The 27,361-nt window shown below is 36.0% G+C and overlaps 1 protein-coding gene across 15 annotated transcripts in view; it reads left to right on the top strand.

Moving 5' to 3' along the window:
• The window catches only part of EHBP1 (EH domain binding protein 1), a 416,128-nt gene that overhangs the window by 210,865 nt on the left and 177,902 nt on the right, over window positions 1-27,361 (top strand). For 8 of the 15 annotated variants that reach the window (XM_080686011.1, XM_080686023.1, XM_080686013.1 and 5 more), the window contains 3 exons: window positions 4,463-4,585; window positions 6,955-7,195; window positions 20,319-20,508. In XM_080686011.1, the coding sequence (XP_080542137.1) occupies window positions 4,463-4,585; window positions 6,955-7,195; window positions 20,319-20,508 (554 nt within the window). Of the gene's footprint in view, window positions 1-3,705; window positions 3,811-4,462; window positions 4,586-6,954; window positions 7,196-20,318; window positions 20,509-27,361 lie in introns of all 15 variants that reach the window. The other 7 variants (XM_080686020.1, XM_080686019.1, XM_080686018.1 and 4 more) reach the window with 1 other exon arrangement.

Genomic DNA, 27,361 nt, shown 5'->3' with positions numbered 1-27,361 from the left:
CATAGCAAGTCATCGAACTCCCAGTTGAACTCCCAAGGGGACACTTTGCATATTAGCCTTCTATGTATATAGATTGGTCCAGGGAATTTTTTTTGGTCAGGGTAGTATATTACTAGGAAAGCTTTCCACTTAAAAAAATAAAAATCTGGGAATAAATTTTCGTTGTAAATCTCCTTTTAATTTATTTAACTTTCCCCCTGATTATAAATATAAAAAATATTGACTGTAGAATATTTGTAAGAAACAGAAAAATATTTTTTAAAAGAAGAAATATATAACAAAATTATGCCCACATATGCAACTGCCAATTGAATTATTTCCATGAGAGGCACGTGTAGGTTGGTATGGCCAAACTGAATAGCCCCCATGCCATGCTAGAACTACTATTCACATAATCATGCAAGACAAAAACCTGGCACTTATCCTTGATTCCTTTCTCCATACCCTGTGTCAAATTAACTATCAAATCTTTCTTCTTATTCTTTAATTAGCAATATTTATTGTGTGCCTCTCCTCATAGAGTAGTGATGCTGAACTACTTATCTTTGCTTCCTATGCTGTTTTTTTCCAATGATGCCACCATGTTGATCCTGGACTGATGTTTCTAAAATATGAATTTGATCTTTCAATGGATTTCCAGAGCTGTCAGAGTAAAGTTTACTAATACATTCTTTAGTTTGGCCACAAGAACTTTCGTAAGAACATTCATTAGCCTCATTTTATTCCATTCCTCATCCCTGGCATCTTGCAGATCCTCAAATATGTCATGTTCTTATTTGCAGTGCCCTCCATTTTCTTTTTTATTTTAATAGTAATGTCTGTTTGTCTAATTTAGCTCACATTTGAGTAAGTTCAGAAGGTGTTCCTGACCTCAAAGTCTCTCTTCTAGTTTCACATAGTCTATGAAGCATATCTCAATCATAACATGTATCATATTTATCATACACTGTGTATTGCTTTACTTGTCTATCTGTCCCTCAAACATATACATGAAGGCAGGTACTATTACAGGCATTTAATAGGTACTTAATAAATGTTCATGAGATAAATAAATGGTATTTCTTTGGAGTTTGCTTCTTGTTATGTTTGGATTAACATTTGTTTGCATACCAAATAAAGGGAACATTGGTATAGATTATTAAAATGACCTTTCCCCTGTTAATATGAATGAAAGTTCTAGAAGAAGTTCTAGGATTTAAGTAAGGATTTATTTAAGCTATGACTAGGGAAAACTAGGATAGGAAGAAAAACTTAGTGAAGTTAATGGAAAGAAGAAATTACTTTGGGTTAGTTAATGAGGAAATGGTTATCATTGTTTTTGGATATTACTGAAAGCATGATGATGAGGAAATACTCTAAACATTCCCTAAAATTAAAATGTAAATAATTTAGTCATGTAATAGAGTCATCTTCATAGTATTTAAATAAATGCCCACATTGTACCTAAAACTATAGAACAGTATTAATGATCTGAATGTAAGGACCAAGTCTAATGTTTCTTCAGTATTCCCTATAATGCTCATTATATGTTTAAATAAATTATTGATTTCTACTTTCATTGAGATTACAACTAAGAATATAAATAATAGCCCTAACCGGTTTGGCTCAGTGGATAGAGCGTCGGCCGCGGACTGAAGGGTCCCAGGTTCGATTCCGGTCAGGGGCATGTACCTTGGTTGCAGGCACATCCCCAGTAGGGAGGGTGCAGGAGGCAGCTGATCGATGTTTCTCTCTCATCGATGTTTCTAACTCTCTATCCCTCTCCCTTCCTCTCTGTAAAAAATCAATAAAATACATTTAAAAAAAAAAGAATATAAATAATAAAAATGTGTAATAAACTGAAAATTGTTGGGCATTTTTAAATGTTTTAACTAAGTAATTGTACATTTGGGGATATAATGTAAATGATACTAACATATGTGCTAAAATGTGGATATTCAAAGAATACCTCAGGATATTTATGAGAACTAATTCTGATAATATATGTAAAGTTCTTCCTACTGCTCAATAAATATTAGATGTTATTATTAACATTTTTTCATATTTTAAATGTTAAAGACAAACCATTTGCAAATTTTTTAAAATGCGTAACTAGTAATGAGTGAAAATAAATCAATTATGTGCTGGTAATCACTTAACACTGATCTTCCACTCTATTATATTTTCCTAAATATTACCTTAATAGTATTTAAATAAATGCCCACATTGTACCTAAATGTGGTAGGGACAATGACTAGTAGTAGGAGGTAGAGGATCTAACATGAATGAATTCTACCGACTGAGAAATTTGCTAGGCTAGTTTGAGTCAGAGTGGGGTTTAAAACTATTGGCAGAATAAAATGGAAGAAGAGTCTGACTATTCATCTCTTATTCAAATTCAAAAGAAGAGTTTAGTTGGTATTGTGTTTACTCCTTATTTTCTATGGTTTACTTTTACTATCTCAAGCAATTTCATTCATGCAAAATATATGTTCTCATTCCAACAGGGAAATAACTTTGTCAACTTTTCATAAATATTTAGTTCAAAGATCTAAAATATAACACATATTTCTGGCTATCTAATATCTAGTAGTCATTTATTGTCTGTTTCAATATTTCTATAGAAGGTAGATTCCATAAGGACAATACCATGTCTGCTTTTTTTCATTATTGTATATCAAGCATAGTACTTGACACAGCGTAGTAAATAAATATTTGTTGAACAACAAGCGAATGGATGAAGGCAACCTTATTACACTGTGTATTGTGTTATTTGGGTCAAATAAAATTTATAATGTACAGTTAGATTTACAGTGTTAAAGAATAACATTTTTAATGTTGAGTTTACAACTTTTTTATATTTCTAATTATTTTCTTTATTTCCCATTTGAATGATCTAGATCTGTTTGGTTTGTCCTAATTACCTAAATTATTCCCAAGTTTTAACTTTGGAAACAGCAAGAATTAACTAAAATACTCTAGTAGGCCCTTTTTCACCCAATGAATTATAATCTCATATATTGAGAATTATCTGTGTAATTCATGTAAAAAATTTATCCACATACAAAATGAATTTTTATTTTAAGATTTTTCTATCTATCCATATCCTTTTTTGTTCTGTCTCTTATTGGATAAATTATAAGGTTTCCTAAAACAGATACTCAAGAGTTCCCTTAAAAGACAAATTCCCTAGAAAAAGGAGTAGAAAATGGTAGCTATTGCCTTTCTCTTATTTTGTGCTGATTTTTAAACTCTAGAACATGAATAAGTGCTTATTATGTTCATGATTCATGTAGATGTAATCTAAAAACCTTTAGTTTAAATTTGTCATATAATAATATTATATACATGTTTTTTTGTGTTAGCAGAGGATACTTTTTTATTGTTTTTAACATATGCATTTAAAACACTATTTTACAAATGCAAAATGTGGTTGCTGAAAGCCAATGCCAACCTCTTGGGTTATTATCTTTGTTTTGTGTTTATTAACATAGTTCTTATATTACTAATATAAGTTTTAACAATAAAATGTTTTCTATCTTAAATGGTACAATATAACTTTAAGTTAAATGCTTCTGTTAATGTTCATCAAAGTAACATTCTCTGAATGTATTCTCTTAATAACCAAGCATCCCCTCTCTATCTTTTTGAGTAACAGCATGCTTCTACAGCTCTTTAATTAAATGACCTTACCTTACATTTGTCTCGACTGGCTTCTGTTTACAGAAATTGTAAACCAATTGAATGCTCTGAGCAGCTTAGATGAAGATCAAGATGACTGCATAAAGCAAGCAAATATGCCTTCAGCTAAATCAGCCAGTTCCTCTGAAGGTCTAAGAGCTTTCTTCCTTTCTTTCTGCTTCTGACTGCCTGTATTTACTGTGACCTGCTACCTCTTGACTTCTGTCTATACTTAGCTGTCAGTTTTGTCTTCGTGCTTTTCCTTGGATGTTTTCTTTAGTAATTTGTAGTACACCAACAGGCAACAACATAACAGAACTTGCCATCTTTAGCAAAGCCTTATATCAAGATTCTCATTAGGTAGTGATTTTAAAACATCTTGTAAGATAATAATTGGTCATGTAATATGGCCATATTTTTTCAGCTACTGTATATATTGTAACTTTTTTATTTTTTAAAAAATATTTTCTTAGATTAAACCCATTTGAATTATTTATATTTAGGAGTGAAGGATGTTTCACTAAAAATCTGTCAGTACTTTTTCATTAGATAAATTCAGATGAAAGTTTCTCTAGTTCATTACCTGATACAATTTTCAAATTAATATGTATATGTTTTGTTTCATATGAAAATGTTGGTATACTACAAAATACTTGAATGGCATTCTGTCACTGGTAAAATGCTATGTCTTATTATTTGCAGGTATTATTAGTGTGAATTTTTATAATTCAAAAATTTTATGAATAATCGAAATTATGCCTTACTGTAACCATAGTGAACTAACACATATGTTTATTTTCAGAGCTTATCAACAAACTTAACTTTTTGGATGAAGCAGAAAAGGATTTGGCCACTGTGGATTTAAATCCATTTGGTGATCCTGATGTAACAGAATTAAATCCATTTGAAGATCCTGACTCAGAAGGTAACAAGTTTTTTTTCTGTACTTTTAGAGTCTTTATATAGTCAGATTCTCTTGAGTGGTGATGGCAGGAAGAGATTTTTAAAAAAGACTCATAAAGTAATTTTTCTCCCTAATGATAATGTTATTGTGTTCAGTACCACTTGCAATTGATCGGCAATTCTGGGTAGCTTCAATTGAATTTTTAAAGAAAAAAGAAAGTCGTACATAGACACGTACTTGGGTATTTATTTATTTATAACTTTTAAAATATGTTTTTATTGGTTTCTGAGAGAGGAAAGGAAAAGAAGAGAGAGGGAGAGAGAGAGAGAGGAGAGAAACATCAGTAATGAGAGAATCATTGATCGGCTGCTTCCTACACGCCCCCTACTGGGGACTGAGCCCCCAACCTTACATGTGCCCTGACCTCCTGGATCATGGATCAGTGCTCATCCACGGAGCCACACCTGCTGGGGGGAAGGGGCTTATTTTTAAATGTCTTTTAGTTTGATCAAATAGTAAAGCTCTATTGTTAGAGATAACATTGTTCTGTCTCTTACTGGAAAAATTATAAGGTTTCCTAAAGCAGATACTCAAGAGTTCCCTTAAAAGACAAACTTCTTATAAACAGGCATAGAAAATAGTAGTAGCTATTGCCTGTTTTTCTTATTTTGTGCTGATTTTTAAAATTTTAGAGCATGAACAAGTATTTTACCTAGCTGGCATATGGTAAAGTTTCATTAGTTTAGCAGTCTGACCAAGTAAGGTCAGGTTGTGGCACATACTGATATTGACGTGGTGGGGTGGCTTCTCCCTCCAGACAACTCCGCCACCCTCACCCTCAGAGAGTTTGAGGAATCCCCTACCTCCCACTCCATGTCTCTGGCTGAGAATTAGTCAGTGGTTACAGTAAGTTGTGCATGTGAATAAAGGAGCAGAAAGTTGACTGAAAACACTGTTGTCATACATACGACGTAATTGGAAGTAATAAACCCAGGTATTTTTTCTGGGTCATTTTTCTTACCAAGTAGTTTTGATCTCTTAAAGCCTAGAAAAAAGCTGTTGAAGCAGTGAGACTTCTGTTTAATTAAACTCTGTTTGCTCAAAGTAAATGTAAGAATGACTAATCACTGTTTACATCTTTTAGACTGCTCTTAGGAAATCTTCCTGAGCTGTAAAGAATTTTGCTGCCACTAGTCATGGTGAAAATGAGGTTTTAACTTCAGGATTTACTCCATAAGAGCGATATTATTTAATAATCCACTTCTCTTTCTCTTCCTTTACTTTCTCCCTTCTTATCAGATTCTAAACTAGTAAGTTTAAATTTATTTTGTGAGCTAGTTATATTAAGAACATTTTAAATCTTAAAAGTTACAACAAATCTTAGAGGTGATCTAGTTCAGACGCCTATTTTCATAGATTAGGAAGCTGAGGCCCAGGGGAATTAAGTGATTTGAACAAGAACTTTAGGTAAATGGAGATGGAGTTAGAGCTAAGATTCCTAATCAAGAGTCTTCTTTTGACTATACAACTTCTCCTTGATTATTATATACATCTGAGTATATTGAGTTTTAAAAATATTAACAAGATATTTTGAGACATCAGTATTTGAGCTTTCCATTTCAAAATAAGGTAAGTAAGTTTTCTAAATATATGTATGCCTATTTTCTGAGGAATAGAAAGGAATAGCAGATATCATGTGATATCGTATTTCTATATAGGAGAGGTTAGCCAGCCTGACTCAGAATCTTTACTCATGTCTGTAGAGCTAAGAAAAAATGTGACAATCAGTATTTCTCTTTCTGGAATTAATTTTATGGATTAAAAACTTGCTTCCTGAAGTAAAAAAAAAAGTATTTGGGGAAGATAAAAATGTGTTACAATTGTTAAGATGGTGTACTATTATTTGCTCTTACAGCTTCAGTTCTCTTATATTCATGATATTCTGTGCTTCAGATCCCTAAGTGGTTTTTGCTTGTGTAACTAACCAAAGACCTTTTCAAAATTTAATCCATTTTATGTTCTTTTAAAAGCAAAAAATTATTATGTATCAGTTTGAGATGGCAAGCTAGTATATGGAAATAAAATAGGCAATAATAGAATATTGTACCTTTAAGAAAGTTAATATTTCCAAAATTGTCATTATATAATGCTCATATTATTAGAGACTTCAAAGGCATTCCAAAGATGCCATTTTGGGGTTTACCATTCCTGGAAAAGTAGACAAAGATCTTAGATATCACACCTTCTGAAGCTAGCCCCTCCAAAATGTACTAGTACTTTGCCTCTTTCAGTTCCATTCAATATCGAGCATTTTTGAAAGCATTAAAAATGTGAGAAAATGTTAGATAGAATTAATTGGATTTAATTCATCTATTGCTATTGTTTTATAGGACCAACCACTGAAACAGTATCACCTAAAAAACCAGAAGAATCTTTTTATAATAACAGCTATAATCTCTTCAAAGAGATACAAACTCCACAGTATTTAAATCCATTTGGTGACCCAGAAACCTTTGAAACTATAAAGGATTCTCCTCCCCAATCAACAAAAAGAAAAAATATAAGACCTGTGGACATGAGCAAGTACCTCTATGCTGATAGTTCTAAAACTGAAGAAGAGGAGTTGGATGAGTAAGTACATTTCATTTTGCTATCAGCATAGGTCAGGCTTTATATTAACTATAGGGATCCTCTGTAATACACCTTTAAATGGGTAAAATGAGATCTGGTGCAATGTTAACATACACTTTACAAGTTAGTCTCTATCTCATCCCCATCTGAAATTTTATAATCTTCACCATTAATCTCCCACCCTCTTCCATATGCTTGTATGCTTTAAACCCGTGGTCGGCAAACCGCGGCTCTCAAGCCACATGCGGCTCTTTGGCCCCTTGAGTGTGGCTCTTTCACAAAATACCACGGCCTGGGTGAGTTTATTTTGAAGAAGAGGTGTTAGAAGAAGTTTAAGTTTAAAAAATTTGGCTCTCAAAAGAAATTTCAATCGTTGTACTGTTGATATTTGGCTCTGTTGACTAATGAGTTTGCCGACCACTGCTCTAAACTAACAAATGAGGGAATATGTTCTTGGAATCTCTGGTTAGAATTTCTATGGTGTCTTCCCATAAGAACTGTTATAAATGGCACTTGAGTATTTTTAATTGATTACTGTATGCATTATGCTTCAATTATGTTATGGAAACCAACTAATCATTTATGATATTGATTTGATCAGAAGGCTTATTCAAATGCCAAACAATAAGATCATAACATTTATAAGTTAGAAATTGTCAATTGTGTTATTAGTCTTACCTAAATGTGAGGTTGATTGACCACAAGCTCAGTATAAATAGTCAATGTGATTAGGGATACCATTTTACTCAAATCTAGGTAGGGATAAAGAGAGCAGTGAATTCACATTGTGTTCTGAGGTTATACAGTGTATTACTTGTGTGACTACAGACTGTGGCCCTGAGTGTGTTAAAAAGCAACAAGCAAAACTTCTACTTGCGGCCATGTTAACAAGAAACTCTTCAGGCAGGAGGAACATGGCACTACTTAGAGATTTGGATCTACACAAGGAATTGGAGAGCACAAGAAATGGCAAATATAGTATTATATATAAAATACTTGCCTTATCTTTAAAAACTTCTTTAAAATATAACTGGCTTTGAAGTTATAATTTATTCTGTGTGTTTTTTAATTGCTTATTTTAGAGAGAGAGAAGGAAGGAGGTAGTGGGGAAGGGAGAGAAACATCAGTTCTGGAGAGTGAGTCTGCACCCTGGGCATGTGCCCTGACTGGGAATCAAAGGCACCCTTTTGGTGCCTGGGAAAATGCTTGACCACCTGAGCCACACCGGCTAGGGCTGTATTCTGTGTTTTATAGTGTGTATAGAAATGGACAATCTTAAACATTCACAGTTATGACAATTTAGCATAAAGGCTGAGAGTGGGAAATTGAAGAGTCCTGTTTTAAGCTTCTTCAACATGTTACTTGAAGATGTACTTTTTTAATAGAGGCCATAATTATTTATGTAGAAAATCATAAGGAATCTTCAAAAAGTTTACCAGAACTAAAAAATAAATTTGGCAATGTTACAGGATACAAGATCAATATATAAATTTAATTTTATTTTTTTATAGTAACAGTGAAATATCAGAAATAGAAAATTTTTAAACACCATATACAAAAGCATAAAATAAAGCCCTCAGGGATAAATTTGAAGAAAGATGTGCAGTAACCATATGTTGAAAGCAATAAAACATTGCTGAGAGCAATTAAGAGAAATCAGCCCTAGCCAATTTAGCTCAGCAGAGAGAGCATCAGACTGCAGACTGAAGGGTCCCAGATTTGATTCTGGTCAAGGGCACATGCTCGGATTATGGCCTCCATCCCCAGTGTGGGGCGTGCAGGAGGCAGCTGACCAATGATTCTCTCCCATTATTGATGTTTCTATCTCTCTCTCCCTTTCCCTTCATCTCTGAAATCAATAAAATATATTTTTTTAAAAAAGAGGAGAAATCAAATGGACAGAAATGCTATTGGACATGGACTCAAATTGATCTATACATTCAGTGCTATTCCAATCAAAGTTGTGACATACTTTTTTTTTATAATAATGAAGCTAATCCTAAAATATATATGGAAATGCAAGGAACCTAGAATAGTTAGAATAGTTTAGAAAAAGAACAAAGTTGGGAGGACTTATACTACCTGATTTTAAGACTCATTAACCAAGACATTGTGGTATTGTCTTCAAAGAAGAAATATAGATGAAAGGAAGAGAATAAGAAAGTCTAGAAATAAGGCCATACATATATTGTCAATTGACTTTTGACAAAGCTAGCAAGGGAAACTGGTTAAGAAATGATAATCTTTACAACAGATGGTGCTAGAACAAGTAGATTTCTGTATCTTTCTCCCACTGCCCCCCCACACAAAATAACTACAACCCTTATCTCACACCATATACAAAATTTAACTAAAAATAGGTTATACACCTAAAATTAAGAACTAAAACATTGGAACTTCTAGAAGAAAGCATAGGAGAAAAATCTTACTGACTTTGGGTTAGGAAAAATGTTTTAAATAGGATTCAAAAAGCACACAAAAAATCAAAGGAAAAATTGTTAATTTAGACACTATCAAAATTAAAAACTTACGCTCTTTTTAAAAAAAGAGGAAAATGAAAAGGCATGTCATGGTTTGGCAGAAATTCTTTGTAAAACAGAAGACTTCTATCAAGAATATGTGAAGAATTTTTTTAGCTCAATAATAAGACAAACTTTTTTTAAATAGGGGAAAGATTTGAACAGAAATTTCATAAAAGGAAATATAAGAATGGCCAATGTGCACACAGAAAGATGCTCAACACCTTAGTCATTAAGGAAATGCAAATTAAATCCAAATAAGACACCACAACATAGCCACTTGAAATGCTAAAATATAAGAGACTGACATGTCAAATGGTGTCAAGGATGTGGAGTCACTGGAAGTCTCTCAAAGAACTCTGAGTTCTAAATGATAGAACCATTTTATTTTTAATTAAATTTATTGGGGGTAACAATGGTTAATAAAATTACATAGGATTCAAGTGTACAATTCTGTAATACATCATCTGTATATTGCATTGTGTATATACTATCCAAAGTCAGATCTCCTTCCATCACCATATTTTTGACCCCTTTTACCTTTTACTATCACTCTGCATCTCCCTTCCCGTTTGGGAACCACCATACTGTCTTCTGAGTTTTTGTTTGTTTGTCTTGCTTGTTCATTTATTGTTTTCAGTTTTATATTTTACATATGAGTGAAATCATATGGTTATTAACTTTTCCTGTATGAATTTCACTAGTAAGACATTCTCAAGATCCATCCATGTTGTTGCAAATGGCAGTATTTCATCTTTTCTTACGGCTGGGTGGTATTCCGTTGTATGTGTGTACCACTTTTCCTTTATCCAGTCATCTATCAAAGGACATTTTAGTGTGATACAACTATTTTAGAAAACAGTTTTGGCAGTTTCTTAAAAAATTAAACTTAACACCCATCATTTGATGCGGCCATTCCATTTCTGGGTACTAGTCACTCAAAAGGAATGAAAGTATATGTCCACAAAAAGATTTGTACATGAATATTTTAACACCTTTATTTATCATAATAGAAAAATATGGGGATAATTCAAATGTCCATCAGTAGGCAAATGGGTAAACAAATTGTGTATACCCATACAATGGAATACTTACTACTCAGTAATAAAGAAGAAATAAATGATTTTTCTGAATTTTATTTTTAATTACAGTTGACATTCAATATTATTTTATATTAGTTTCATGCATACTGCATAGTGGTTAGACAATTATATCATTAACAAAGTGATCCCCCCAATAATTCTAGTACCCACTTGGCACCATACATAGTTTTCACAATATATTGACTATATTCCTTATACTTGATATTCAGTGACTATTTTGCAACTCCAATTTAATCTCTTTACCTTATTCACCCAGCTCCCCAACTCCTCTCTCATCTGGCAACCCTCAGTTTATTATCTATATCGATGAGTCTTTGTTTTGTTTATTTGTTTTATTCTATAAATTCCACATATAGGTGAAATAATGGTATTTGTCTTTTTCTGTCTGACTTATTTCACTTAGCACAATACCCTCTAGATCAGCCTTGGGCAAACTACGGCCCGCGGGCCAGATCCGGCCCATTCGGCTGTTCTATCCGGCCCGCGGAGCCGAAAGAGCGGAGGGTTCTCTTGCTCTCCCCTCCGCTCCTTTACTTTGAATTTATATTAGTTCACACAAACACGCCATCCATGCTTTTGTTCCAGCCCTCCGGTCCAGTTTAAGAACCCATTGTGGCCCTCGAGTCAAAAAGTTTGCCCACCCCTGCTCTAGATCCATCCACACTGTGGTAAAGGGTAAAATTTTATTCTTTTTTGTGGGCAAGTAATATTCCATTGTACATATGTAACACCACTTTTTTTATCCACTCGTCTATTGATGGGTACTTTGCTATTATAAATACCACTGCAATGAATGTAGGTAGGGGTGATAAATTCTTTCTAATTAGTGTTTTTGGTTTCTTCCGTTTTATATCCAGAAGTGGAATTGCTGGGTCAAAGGGCAGTTTCATTTATAATTTTTTGAGTACCCTCCATACTGTTTTCCACAATGCCTGCACCAGTCTGCATCCCAACCAACAGTGGACAAAGTTCCCTTTTCTCCACATCCTCACCAACACTTTGTGTATGTTGATTTATTGATGATAGCCATTCTGATGGGTGTAAGGTGATATCTCATTGTGGTTTTAATTTGCATTTCTCTGATTATTAGTGATGTTGAGCATCTTTTCATATGTCTATTGGCCATCTGTATGTCCTCTTTGGAGAAGTGTCTTTTCAGGTCCTCTGCCCATTTTTAAATAAGAATGTTTATTTTTTTAGTGTTCTTATGTGAGTTATATGAGTTCTTTATGTTTTAGATGTTAATCCCTTATTGGATGTATCATTGGTGAATGTCTTTTATCATTTAGTAGGTTGCCCTTTGTTGATGGTGTCCTTTGCTGTGCTTTGTTGATGGCAAAAACTGTTTATAGTTTGATATAGTCCCATTTATTTTTTTTCCCTTGCCTGAGGACATATATCAGAAAAAAAATATTACTAAGAGAAATGTCAGAGGTTTTACTGCCTATGTTTTCTTCTATGGTTTTGAGTCTTGTATTTAAGTCTTTAAATTAATTTTGAGTTTATTCTTATATGTTGTGTCAGAGGTGGTCTAGTTTCGTTTTTTTGCATGTATCTGTCATATTTTACCAACACCATTTATTGAACAGGCTGTCTTTACCCAATTGTATATTCTTACCTCCTTTGTCATAGATTAATTGACCATATAGGCATGGGTTTATTTCTGGGCTCCCTATTCTTTTTCATTGATCTATGTGTCTGTTTTTATGCCGGTACCATGCTGTTTTGATTACTATGACCTTGTAGTGTAGTTTGATATCAGGTAGTGGGATTCCTCCAGCTTTGTTCTTTTTTTCTCCAGATTGTGGTGGCTATTCAGAGTCTTTTGTAGTTCCATATAAGTTTTTGGGATTATTCTAGTTCTCTGAAAAATGCTGTTGGTATTTTGATAAGGATTGCATTGAATCTGTAGATTGCTTTATATAGAATGGATTTTTTAGTGATGTTAATTCTTCCTATCCATGAGCATATTACATGTTTCTATTTATTTGTAAGGAAGAAACAAACTATTGATATGTGTAACTATATTGATGAATCTAAGAGGAATGAAGAGCACTAGAAATGTCAAATATAGTTATATATATAAAATACTTTTCTTATGTTTTAAAATCTCTTTAAAATGTAATTGACTTTAAAGTTTAAGTAATAATATATTCTGTGTTTTATAGTGTGTAGAAGTAAAATGTCCCGAAACTAAATCAAATGAACAGTGATTTGGGGCAAAGGTACTGTTTGAATTAGAAAAGAGATGATTTAAAGTAGCTATAATAACCAAACTCAAATATTTAAAAGACTTGTTTGGTGAATAAGGTAGTTGACTTGTTTTCTATTGCTCTGGAACTGCATTTCTCAACCTTTTTCCATTTTACAACAGGTGGCTAATGACTCTCACATATGTTATATGATTCCATATGCATGGCTAGGTTTTGATAAAAACTTCTAATGTCCTATAAGTATGTAGAATTACATCATAACTCTAATTTCAAAATGAGGTTGAGGTTTCAATACTAATTAATAACTATACAGTGATTGAAAAAGTTGGCTCAACTCTTGCTAAAGTTATTATATTTGTTTTCTTTGAAATAGTTAATGTCTGATCAAAATAAAATTTCTCATGGGTGGTGTAGCTGCTGAGTAATAGCCACACACCTAGAATATTTGAATGTCAATGCAAACTTTAGCATTCAGTCGTTCCAGGATGCCTGGGTATTACCCAACACACACACCCTGCTCTCTTCTATTAACAAATTAAAGAGACATCTAATGTTTGCTTAAACTTTTAAAATGTCTTAATAAAAACTAAAATCAGAATGACTGGGTGTTTTCTTTTGACCATTCTTTTATCACATGAAAGTCACAGTCTTTACAAATTTCTCACTAATAAAGAACATTCTAAATTGCTCAATCATCTGAGGTTACCATAGAGAGCCAATAAACCCTCCTTCCTGCTTTTTTTGTAGGAACATACACACAGATTCTTAAGATTCGTATGAAAAGATCTCATCAGCTAAAGTGAGAATACAGGAAGAACTCTGTATTACTTCCTTATTCGGTATTTCTCATCTTTTTTTTTCTTCAAGAATTTGTAGATATAACTTCAGTAGCAGAAATAACCCAAAATTTGTTTACTACAATAATAAACTTATGTATGACCTTTCAAATAAAGTGAAAAGCCTGACTCATCTTTCCTTACCAATCTCTTTCTGTATCTGACCTAAAACTATCACAGATAAATAGTGCTGAGTCCTTTGATGTGTAAATAATCTTCAGAACCTAACATATCCATCAGCACCAAGAGAAAGTATATGCCCTTCAGTGCTTTTAGTGAATGCCCTTTACACTTAGCAACCACGTGGATTACTTAGTTTCCTCATGTTTGGGAGTTAGTTCAGCCATTCTAGTTTATGTGGCAAAAATGAAAATTGATAAATTAATAATGTTTTAAAACATTTATGAAGTGACTAGAAGCCCGATGCACGAAGATTCGTGCAAGAATGGGCCTTCCTTCCCCTGGCTGCCGGCACAGCCTTTGCTCCGGCTGGAGCTGCCTTTCCGCCTTCCCACGCTGCCCAGAGACCCAGAGCAGCTGGGGCAGTGTGGAATGCCTGCGTCCCGCCCCCAGCCGCTTGGCGCCTGAGTATACAAATTAACCCACCATCTTTGTTGGGTTAATTTGCATACTCACTCCTGTTTGGCTGGTGGGCGTCATGAGGGTACGGTCAATTTGCATCTTACTCTTTTATTGGTGTAGATTTTTGTGCCCAGCATGAATTATTTCTGATATTGTGTGTCAGTATCTCAAGGAAAATTGTCATTGGATTTTATTCAGATATGCTACACACTCATTTTAATCAATTTGGATTGTTTTCCCAAAGGAACAGAAATTTTCAAAGTGACAGGAAAAGACTATAAGTTTTGCTATACCCTTTCTTCATATTTTTTTTCAGTATGTTTATTAATCATATTTCTAATAAACTTATAGTTTTTCTTTCTATAATTTTTTTTCTGGGTGAATTATTGTCTAAGCAATGAGTAATGTCATTTAAAACTATCCTGTCTAATTTTCCACTTAATATAATTTATGCATTTTTAATTCACAATGAGTTAATGATATAACTAATTTATTATGCAAGGATAAAAGTAATTCTTTTTTATTTAGAGTGATGCAGGAAGCCCTGAAATAGATTATTCAAATCCTAGATGATCAACAGAATGTGAAAATTATGCTAATTCCTTAAGTAATTTTTCCTTACTAAAAATATTGTTTAAATATTTTTAAATACTTTAATCAGCAGTTATATAACATATTATAAAGAATGGAGCAGTTTCACAATCATATATATATATATATATATTATTCTTATTCACTTTTTATGGTACTTTTATTGAGATATATGTTACATAACATAAAATTCCACATTTTAAAGTATATACTTCAGTGATTTTTAGTTTATTCACTGTGTTATGAAATCATCACAACTATGTAATTCCAGAGTATTTTCATTACCCCAAAAAAGGAATCCCATACCTATTAGTAGTTAGTCCCAATTTCTCCCTTCTTCCATCTCCTGAAAAACCACTAAATCTACTTTCTTTCCATATGGATTTGACTATTCTGGACAATTCATATAAATGTAAATATATCCTATTCATTCTTCAAGAGTAGGAAATTCAGTTTTATTTAGGAATCTCTGATTTACAAGGAGGTTCACTCAAAATCCTTAGCATTTTCTTGTCCTTTTTCTGATTTAGTACATAATCAGTGGTGGTGCCTAGCACACTGTTCATTAACAGGTGGATCTTAAGTGTATAGAGATACTGACTCCCTTAGTTCTCCTAGTGGTCATTCATATTCCAGAGCAGCTGGAGTCCCTGGTAACTCCATTTTCCAGCAGCTTCCTATGTTTCCTCTAGCATGTGAAACAGATTTTATTTTTCACTAAATGGCATAGTTAAAACAGATTGAGAAGCATGGCTCTAATTGTTTTGAGAAAATGTCCATTTGACTATGTTTCTAGTAATATGAGCCTCAGGAGCCAACTTTGAAAATCAGTCTGAGCTTCTTTTCTACTTGTATTTATGTTCTCTATACAAATAATACAAATATTCAAGTGGTTAGAGGGAGACCTACGTGGTTAGAAGCAAGCAGAGAGACGTGAATAAAAAAGACAATATTTAGATACCTTTGTGTACATACTAGATGTTTTATAAAAGTTGCATGCAGCCAAAACCGGTTTGGCTCAGTGGATAGAGCGTCAGCCTGCGGACTGAAAGGTCCCAGGTTCGATTCCGGTCAAGGGCACGTAACTTGGTTGCGGGCACATCCCCAATGGGAGGTGTGCAGGAGGCAGCTGATCGATGTTTCTCTCTCATCGATGTTTCTAACTCTCTATCCCTCTTCCTTCCTCTCTGTAAAAAATCAATAAAATATATTTTTTTAAAAAAAGTTGCATGCAACTGAGTATTGTAAATTCAGTTAGAATTGCCAATTTAAATAATTTTTTTCTAAACACAAAACCTTTTGTAATGTAAAAATCTATCCTCTAACACTTCTGAGTTTTTATTAAAACTAGCCAATTTTACATAACCAAGCCTATCTAATAAAAGAGTAATATGCAAATTGACCATCACTCCAAGACACAAGATGGCCACTCCCATGTGGTCAAAGATGGCTGCCCCCATGTGGACACAAGATGGCCGCCACAAGATGGCCAGCAGGAGAGAGCAGTTAGGGGTGACCAGACCGGCTGAGGAGGGCAGTTGGGGAGACCACGCCTGCAGGGTAGGACAGTTGGGGGGACCCAGGCCTGCAGCGGAGGGTAGTTGGGGGGGGACCAGGCCTGCAGGGGAGGGCAGTTGGGGGGGACCAGGCCTGTAGGAGAGAGCAGTTAGGGGTGACCAGGCCAGCTGAGAAGGGCAATTGGGAGAGACCAGGCCTGCAGGGTAGGACAGTTGGGGGACCCAGGCCTGCAGGGGATGGCATTTGGGGGGGGGGGACCAGACCAGCAGGGGAAGGCAGTTGGGGGCGACCAGGCCTGCAGGGGAGGGCAGTTGGGGGCAACCAGGCCTGCAGGGGAGAGCACGTAGGGGTGACTGGGCTGGCAGGGGAGGGCAGTAAGGGTGACAAGGCTGGCAAGGAAGGGCAGTTAGGGGTTACTGGGCCAGCAGGGGAGGGCAGTTGGGGCTGACCAGGCCTTCAGGGGAGGACAGTTAGGGGCGACCAGGCTGGCAGGGGAGGGCAGTTAGGGGCAATCAGGCTGGCAGGGGAGCAGTTAGGCATGGATCAGGCTGGCAGGGGAGTGGTTAGGGGGTGATCAGGCTGGAAGGCAGAAGCGGTTAGGGGCAATCAGGCAGGCAGGCAGGTGAGCAGATGGGAGCCAGCAGTCCTGGATTGTGAGAGGGGTCCCAGATTGGAGAGGGTGCAGGCAGGGCTGAGGAATACACATCTTCTCCGCCCTCCCTGTGCATGAATTTCGTGCACCGGGCCTCTAGTTAATAATGATAATTATTGTAGTAGCTACCATCTTATAAACTGCTATGGAAATTTGTTACAAAGAGGTTTAACTGGAAATAATTTTTTTTAAATATCACCCAAATAATTCACATAACTGAATTAGCTGTTAGATTGAAGTGGATTTGTTCAGTCCTAAAACATCAATTGTTAAGTAATAAGTTTGGGGGGGGGGATTTTTTTCTTGTCTAAGTTTAGGAATTTAAAAGAATTTTTTGTTTTTATCCCATTTCTTTATATTTACCTGTCTTTGAACTACTTTTAGAGTTTGAAAAACAGCTATATTAGACTATAGATAAAATTAGTAGGACAAATAAGATTGTTGAAAAGATTAACTAGGTTAATACATGTAAAACACTTAAAGCAGTACCTACCATGGTGTAAGCACCTTTTAAATGTTAATAATGTTATTGGCAAGGCCTCCATTCTAGACTGGTTGTGATAACCTTTTACTTGTTTTCAGAGGGAATGTTCAGCTTTTTAAAAACACCTAGTTATTTTAACATTGTTCCTTGCTTTGATTTCCCTAAGTTCTTCAGTAGGTGGTAAGTATGGGATATAAATACTTCAAGCATATCTCAGTCACTAGGCAAGAATATTTTGGTCTGAAAAGCTAATTTTCAAATATATATATATGTATCTACTTCCTATTCTTTTTCTCTTGAATGCATAGATGTAAAAAGAGGAAGAAAAGGGAATAGGTTTCTATATAGATGTCAACTCCATTCAATTAAAACCAGTTATCCTGAGCAAAGTTGAGATTATGAGGCTGTCCTCCAGCTCAGTGGGAAGGAGTCACATGATTCTAACTGCTGCTCTGAGTACAGAGTGAGAGTGACATTACAAATAGAATATATTTCCCATCTCTGATTTAGATATAGTTGGTAACCAAAGTCTCATGTGACTGTAGATATAAATACTTGGGCAGGGATATAGATAAAATTGGTTTTGGTTCTAAGTGAGTCTGGTACTGTTGTAGTTCAAATAACATGCAGAATTGAAACACAAGGCTATTACCCAAACAGGCCTTATATGACTTAGATGGAATTCCCTTGGTATAATCACTGTGTTTGTTTCACCTGGTGCTTAGATTTTTAGAATCAGAAATTCTGTTGTTTCTATGCACGCAGGATATTAGACTCTAGGGGATTGACTGTTACTGAAAAAAAATGCAACAAACTAAAAAATAATAACAGTTTATTAATGTGTAATAGGAGGGAAACTCATCATATATACCAGATAGTTGTGTTTATGAATAACTATGAGAAAGGGAGTTAAGGAAGATTTTTCTGCCTGGGCCTAAAGACTCTAGATGGGGGGGGGGGGGTGCAGGGAATCTTCCCTGAGAAGTTATAAGCCCAGGACCACTCTCATGTGGATTTGCTATATTGATAGGATTGTCTGGGAACCTCCAAGCCAAGAAAGTAACATATAAAGTGCCTCCTAAAGTACTTAGCAATGAAAGTACATCAAGACTAAAACACTCTGAAGAGAGCCACTCCCATCTCAGATTACAAAGTATTTCCTCAAATTAAGTTCTGAACTCACAATCTAGAATTACAAAACACACAGGGAAATAGTTGACTAAGAGAAATAGGAGACAAAAGAAACATCAGGATTATATATGTAAGAACTTCAAATAATAAATTTATCAGATAGACACTTAAAATAAATATGTTTAAATTATTAATGACTCAAATCTCTGTACCTGAGGTATTATATACACAGCCATAATAAGCTTAGGGAAGTTAAAAATTCATGAAATTATATTATACTAAATACAGATGAAGAGAGAAAAAGTTAACTTGATTATAGATGTTAAGGGATTATCCAGAATGTAGCACAGGAGGAACAAAAATTTGTAAAAATATGAAGGAGAGAGATAGTTCAATATATCTAATAAGATTTTCTAAAGAGAATAGGAAAAATGAGAGGCTACCAAAGAGATAATGGCTATAATTTTTCATAAATAAGGCAACACATGACTCTTCAGACTCAGGAAATATAAAGAGTCTGAAAGAGGAAAAGTTAAAAAATTCACATCTGGACATAGCATGTAAAATTGCTCAAAACCAGAAATAAAGAGAAGATGTTAACAGCAAGAGAGAAAAGATGACTTACAAAAGAACAATAATAAGCTGATAGTGGGCTAATATTTTTTAAATGCTGAGGTGATTTAAATGACAATTAGAGCCCTAACCAGTTTGGCTCAGTGGATAGAGCTTTGGCCTGTGGGCTGAAAGGTCCCAGGTTTGATTCCAGTCAAGGGCATGTACCTTGGTTGTGGGCACATCCCCAGTAGGAGGTGTGCAGGAGGCAGCTGATCAATGTTTCTCTCTCATCGATGTTTCTAACTCTCTATCCCTCTGCCTTCCTCTCTGTAAAAAATCAATAAAATATATTTTTTAAAAATTGTTCTAAAAATAAAATAAATGACAATTAGAATTCTCTACTCAGTTAATTTATCATTGAGTTTATCATTTCAGGTTGAAATAAAGACATTTTTAACTCTTAGGAGAATTTACTATTAATAGAACCTCACTGAATGAACTTGTAAAAGATGTTCCCTAGTAAGAAAGGAATTTAACACAGAGAAGGGGATAAAATACAAGGGGGAAAAATGTTTGGTGTGGGGAGTATAAAAAAACAAATCGTTATTTCCACATCTAATGTATTTTTCCTCGGATATGGAGAATATGTAGGATTTACTATTATTAAAAACATTTCCCTAAGGATCTAGATGTAATAAGAGCTGAGTTCACCTTGAGATATAAAAAATTAAAAAGTACTTTTTAGAAGCAAAACATTTTGTTAATTTTTAACAAAACACAAGTTTAACAGTGATTGTTTCTAAATTATAGGTTATCAGAAGTTTGAGTTTTTTTCTTACTATTTTCAATATTTTCTAGTTTTATAAATGAACATATTATTTTAGTTAGACATAAAATACTTTTAAAGAGACATTTAACAGTAATTCTTCTTTCATTTAGATCAAATCCTTTTTATGAACCTAAACCAACACCTCCTCCAAATAATTTGATAAATCCAATTCAAGAACTGGAAACTGAAAAGAGAGTGAAAAGAAAAGCCCCAGCCCCACCAGTCATCTCACCAAAGATGGGAGGAGTAAACGAAAATACAGTTGTTTCTGCAGGAAAAGATCTCTCCACTTCTCCTAAGGTAGGGGTTTATTCTTAGTAAAACATGTGTTAACATTTGGTCTTTCCCCCATGCAATTTAATTAAAATTAATGAAAGTCATTGTTAGCTATTTTTGATGATTTAAAAGTAAACTCCAACTAAGTTCATTATACTGAAACAGGATTGTCTGGGAATCTATATGGAAACCTATATGTTTATAGTATAACTATAGTATAACGAAATTCATGCACTCAGTGGGGGGAGGAGGAAGTGTCCCTTAGCCTGGCCTGTGCCCTCCCACAGTCCAGGACCCCTTGGGGGATGTCCGCCTGCCGGCTTAGGCCCGCTCCCCCTAAGCCAGCAGTTGGACATCCCTCTCGCAGTCCAGGATTCCTCGTTCCTTACCGCCCGCCTGCTCACCACTCCTTACCTCTTGGCTCACTGCTCCTTAGCGCTGCTGCCGAGGCAGGAGAGGCTCCCGCCACTGCCACTGTGCTCACCAGCCATGAGCCTGGCTTCTGGCTGAGTGGCGCTTCCCCTATGGGAGCACACTGACCACTAGGGGCAGCTCCTGTGTTGAGCATCTGCCCCCTGGTGGTTAGTGCGTATCATAGCAACCGGTCGTTCTGGTTGTTCTGCCGTAAGGGTCGCTTAGGCTTTTATTATATAGGTACTAGAGGCCCAGTGCACGAAACTCGTGCACTTGTAGAGTCCCTAGCGGCTGCCAGCTGGGTACTCCCTCCCTTCCCCCGGCTGCCTGCTGCTGTCACCGCCAGCCAGGGCTTCCTTCCCTTCCTCTGGCCGCGCCCCCCCCCCCCCCCAGTCGAACTCCTGGACGAACTCCCGGTCAAGGGGACAATTTGCATACTATGCTTTTATTATATAGGATGGATTGGATAGTTTGGGTTAAGTTTTGTTTTTTAGAAGCTATTTTGAAATCAGAGGCATTACAAGTATGTGGTTGGTGATTTAAATAAAAGATACCTAACGCCTCTAGCTAGGTGTGAAGGATAGCTTACACTGATACAGAAGGAGTAGAAGTCATTCTTTGAGAAATACCCTGGAAAGATTAAGGCTCAGTGCAGAGAAAAGCTTTGTTGAAGAATTTCAATAGTGTCACTTTGATATATGTCAACTTATAATTTTGGCTTTATTGTCACTATTTTTAAAGTAAATTTTAATGCATAATGACTATGTGGAAAGGTAACAGTATTGGAACAAAGTCTGAAGCTTTTAAATGATTTGCTTGCAAACAGTAAGATTCCATATGTAAGGTAGAAATGTTGGATTTAGCAAGTGTTTTGGGGGTAAATAGCTTGCTCATCTACTTATGGATGTTTTGGTGTTGTTTTTGTTACCATATTACATTATGTAATTCTCACGGTAGTTAAGGGAAAAATAAGATGAACTCAAACTCAGAGAGATAAAGTGAAGGTCACAGGTCCCCCAGCCAGGATTGGAACAGGCATTTTTATTAATTGTGTAATATTTGGGTGCTACTCCTCCTGAGATGCCTAGGCTGCTGCTTTTCTCAAGGGCATCAGAATTTTCTCTTTTTTACTTCATTCAGTGGCTTTTTTAAAATGCCAGTGGCTTTCATGAAATGAAATAGCTTGTTTGCCTGTATTTTCATTGTTTTAGACTCTAAAACTTAGAGGGAGATTGAGTTCACTGAGGTCTTTACTGTGCTATTCCAAAGTCAGTCTCTAGGTGTTTGGTTTTATATCAGGTTTTTTTGTTTGTTTGTTTGTTTTTACCCTATAACTTTAGGGGGAGAAACTAGAACTAAATTGTGTCCTGCAATTGTCTAGGGCAAGGGGTAGGTCTGGGAGACTACATGAGAGTAGCAAGCAGTGGAAATGTAAAGCAAAGGAGATGGCCAAGTTCTGTACCCATGGTGGGGGAAGAAGACCATAATAGGGATGCTAGTCAGAATCAAGAGCTAGTTAGGTCCTTTATCCAGTCGCATCATCAAGAGTACCTAAACCTATTGTCCCCTGTGACCCCGAATCTACTTCATGACCTACTTCTTGTCCCATCTTTTTTTGGAGTCCAATCAAGAGTCTGAAGCTAATCAAGAACTCCTAATCTCTTTGTAGGAAAGTGGAAAGGAACTTAATAGTGCCTATTGTGTGACAGACAATATTCTATTACCTCATTTGATCCATAGAACAACCTGAGAAATACATACCATTCACTTCTTTTTATATATGAGAAACTGAATCTTAGTTAAGTAACTTGCTCAAAGTGATAGAACTAGTAGTGATAGTGCCAGGATTAAAGTTCAAGCCTTTTGAGTCTAAAACCCATAGTTTTCCCACTGTACCAATCTACCTCTATAGAGGTATTTCCAGTTCTAAGTTGGAACTCATAATACCTTTTTTCATAGAAACATTGTTGTAGTGAAGTATAACATGGCTATTTTTTACATTATTTTGAGGATAATGTTTTATTGCAGATACATCGTGAAATAAGTCATGTTTATATGAAAGGCTGAACATGTACTATCATGCTTCTCTTAGAAAATGCTTCATTCTGCTCAGACACAGATAGTAGAAACACAGTCATTCATGTTTTAATTCTGTTTTTGTTTGTTCTAATAGAGGTTTTGGAGTAAAGAGATCATGAATCTTTTTTGTTGTTGTTGCCTTCCATACAAAATGCAAGCTAACATTACCTTAAAAAATGTTTATTTTTCATGAGAGGAAGTCACTCTTAGGTTTAAACTATTTGGTGGTGACCTGGATTTTCATGAGGTCCTTGGTATTCAGCACTGGAGACCAGGTATGGAGGCTTAGCAGCAGGGTGCTAGCCCCCTGTTCCACTTTTACAGCACAAATCCACACTCATTTATATATTGGAATTCATGTAAGATTTCATTTGGAAAAAAATGGACCATTGCCAAACTGAAAAAAAGAAAAAGAAACTGGAAACTACTAACTATACAATTATGTATGAGATAAGGAAGAAGATAAGATCAATGGCATAATAACAGTAATAAAAATGATAAATGGCAGGTGAGAAGATGGGGCTTATTCATCATAGATATATATATTCCTGTGTGTGTGTGTGTGTGTGTGTGTGTGTGTGTGTGTGTGTGTGTGTGTATACACATATATTCCCACAGTAGACTGGAATATATTCCTGAAGATTTTGCAGTATTAAAGCATGGAGAAATATTGGCAACCTTGAGTCAACATGAAAGAGTAGTACTATTTTGTGGTTGTTGTTTTGTTTTTGTTAATCCTCATGTGAGGATACTTTTCTCCATTGAATTTCAGAGAGAATGGAATGGAGGGAGGATAGGGGAAGAGAGAGAAAAAAAAACAAAACAGTGTGAGAGAGACACATTGAACTAGTTGCTACTAGCTGCCTCTCACGCTCTTGCCCCATCCAGGGTCAGGGAACAGACCCCCAATCCAGGTATGTGCCCTTGACCCGGAATCAAACCTCCAACCCTTTGGTATGCAGGCCGATGCTCTAACCACTGAGCAATACCAGTCATGGTGTATATGTTTTGTATACAGTATTCTATTTAGGAAAACAAGAAGGTGTGTTTTACATCAAAACATTTTTATTAAAATTATTGAACAGTTTAATGTCTAAAAGATATGCTTACTGGCCAATTATTTTCCTTATTTGTAAATTAAAAAGGAGACAATAGTTCAAATAAAGCTTTTGAAAATCAGACCAAAATTGTAGTCAAATAATAAAAGGATATTACACCACAGTTTGTTTTTTTAATCCTTACCCAAGGATATTTTTTCATTGATTTTTAGAGCGAGTGGAAAGGAGGGGGAGAGACAGAGAGAGAAACATCAATGTGAGAGAAACACATCAATTGGTTGCCTCCCACACGTGCCAGGATTGAGCCTGCAACCAGGGTATGTGCCCTTGACTGGAATCAAACCCAGGACCCTTCAGTCTGGGCCAATGCTCCTTTCACTGAGCCAAACCCGGTAGGGCCACAGTTTTTTTGTATGGCAAAGGGCCAAACTGCACTGAATGGCAACTGCCTACAGAGGCTGAAGAGCATCCTATATAATAAAAGCCTAATATGCTAAGCGTCTGGTTGTCCGGTTGTCCATTCAACCAATCAAAGCATAATATGCTAATGATATGCTAAGGCCGCTCAACCGCTCACTATGATGTGCACTGACCACCAGGGGACAGACAGTCAACTGGTTGACCAGTCACTATGACGTGCACTGACCACCAGGGGGCAGATGCTCCAACTGGTAGGTTAACTTGCTGCTGGGTTCAGCTGATTGGGACTGAGCGAGACGGGCTGGACATGCCTTGGAGCCCTTCCGTGGTCCCTCCCCGGCTGACCAACCTTCCGCATCCCTCCCTGGCCCCGATTGTGCACCAGTGGGGTCCCTTGGCCTGGCCTGCACCCTCTTACAATCCGGGATCCCTCAGGGGATGTCAGAGAGCTGGTTTCAGCCCAATCCCGCAGGCCAGGCCGAAGGACCCCACTGGTGCACGAATTAATGCACCGGGCCTCTAGTTTACTGTCATAAATGACAGGTGCTCAGCCAAAAGATTAATTTCCCCATTTGTCACCTGAAACTACTTATGTTTAAGAAAATTTATGAAAAGAACTAGAACCAGAATTTAAACAAAGTAATAATAAGCATGTCCTTTTATTGCAAATAAAATTCAAACTACCCCCCAAAAGCAGCTATGGACCCCTCATTGTCAAATCTACATAAACTTCAGACCATTGATTTCTGCATTTGTAAAATGATAAAGCCAAAACACTTTTAAGGACAACTTAGGAAGAAAAACTGATATTTGGAGAGGTAACCTGACATTAAACACACAACCATCCAATAACATAAAATAAGTTAGGCTCCATGGCAGCTGACCACCATATACTGACTGTGAATATAAGTTAATTCATGTATAACTCTGAACACCTAGCTGTAATTTGCACAACTTAGTGTAAAATGCAATCCAAATTATAAGTAAGAGTTTAGGATTATAAATGATATCATTGCCCCATACATCTCGCAGGCGTCCTCAAACTACGACCCGCGGGCCACATGCGGCCCGCCGAGGACATTTATCCGGCCCGCCGGGTGCCGCTGCCTGTCCTGCTTAGCAGCCGACTCGTCCCAGGCCCGCAGTGCGCATAGGAATTGGTTCATAGTTTTTTTTTTAAACTATAGTCCGACCCTCCAACCGTCTGAGGGACAGTGAACTGGCCCCCTGTTTAAAAAGTTTGAGGACCCCTGTAAAGTATGTTATTAAACACTGTGCCCAATTCCATAAAAGTCACTATATAAACAGCTAACTATTAATAACAAAGAATTAAAACAAATGAAACTTACACTTTTTAGATAGCATAGAGAAGAGCCACACTGCACAATTGATGATAAAATTAGCCTGGCCAAGTGGAGAGGGGCTCCCTCAAAGATCCTGTTTGGTGGAGCTCCGGTGGTTAACAGTGATACCACTGCCCCTTTGCTCCATCTCTAAAAGTGAAAATCCTATGAATTTCTCTCAAGGCCTAGCTAAATAATTGAAGCCTTCACTCAGATTGTTAACTCTTTCTAGAAAGTTCTGACAAAGACCTAAGACTTACATTTGGATGTTTGTGAACTTGAGTACAGATTGCAGTAACTGCGAGAAGTCTAGGGTAAACCAAAGTCAAAGTTACAGCAGCCCCTTTGATTGGTCCCAACAACAGATTCAAGCCACAGGACAAACACCTTTTTCAACTTTTAAACATAAAGGCCTTCTTCTCTAAAGTTCTTTACATCCATTTCTGTCTTTGCAATACTGTGTTCCTTTGGGCTATTCATGGTGCCTTTGGGCTGTTCATGCTAAAAAACAGTAAGCACACAATCAGACTATTAATTTCAACATATGAAAGTTGAAAATCTCTTACACCTTCTTATGAAAGTCATAAACAGAATGAGGATCAAAATTTAATTGAATACAATGATAAATACACAACTATTTTGTAAAATAAAATGCCAAGCTGCATTCAATGATAGCTGCGGGGAGGTGGGAAGGTAAGCTTAAGTTACCTATAAAATTTTTCCTTATTGGAACACCTTACTTATTATTATACCTTATTCCTCAGTAATACTGAATAAATTGAGTACTCCTGTATATATCACCTCTTTTATTGGTTTGTACTCTTTTGTTTATAACTAATAGAAATGAGGCATTTGGTTGATTTTTTTTCTTTTTTTTTGGCTTGCTCTAAAGACCTAAGGAGATTTTGTAGAACCCTAGGTAGAGGATACAGTGGGGTTTCAGGAATCAATCTCAATTGTATCTGCTTCTCTCTCTGGAATGGCTTTAATCTGCCTTTACTTTTTTAATTTAGTCAAGCTTGTTTTCTCCCTGCAAAATAGTTTATGTCCTAGAACTTCCCTTCTTTAGTGTGGCTGACTTTAAAGGTTAAGAATAAATTACTTTTTAAATCAACTACTTTTTCTGTTTCTTTTTCTTTTTTCATTTATTGGTTTTAGAGAGACACAGAGAGAGATTGAGAGAGAGAAACAGAGAGACATTGATTTATGCATTCATTGGTTGATTCTTATATGTGCCCTGACCGGATCGAACCTGCAACCTTGGCATGTCAAGAGGATGCTCTAACCAACTGAGCTACCTGGTCAGGTCCTCAACTACTTTTTCTTAATATGTATGTGGAGCTTCCCAGAATTATTTCTTTTAATGTTTAAAGAAATATTTTTATTGATGTTTAGAAAGAGAGGAAGAGAGAAAAACATTGATTGGCTGCTTCCTGCATGCCCCCTGCCAGGGATTGAGCCCGCAACCTGGGCATGTGCCCTGACCAAGAATTGAACCCACAACCTTTTGGTGCACAGGAAGATGCCCAACCAACTGAGACATACCAGCCAGGGCATTTCTTT

Source organism: Plecotus auritus (assembly GCF_963455305.1).
Source record: "Plecotus auritus genome assembly, chromosome: 8".
Lineage (NCBI taxonomy): Eukaryota > Metazoa > Chordata > Mammalia > Chiroptera > Vespertilionidae > Plecotus > Plecotus auritus.
The sequence above is the reverse complement of the archived record's forward strand: the minus strand, read 5'-3'. Positions and strand labels throughout refer to the sequence as shown.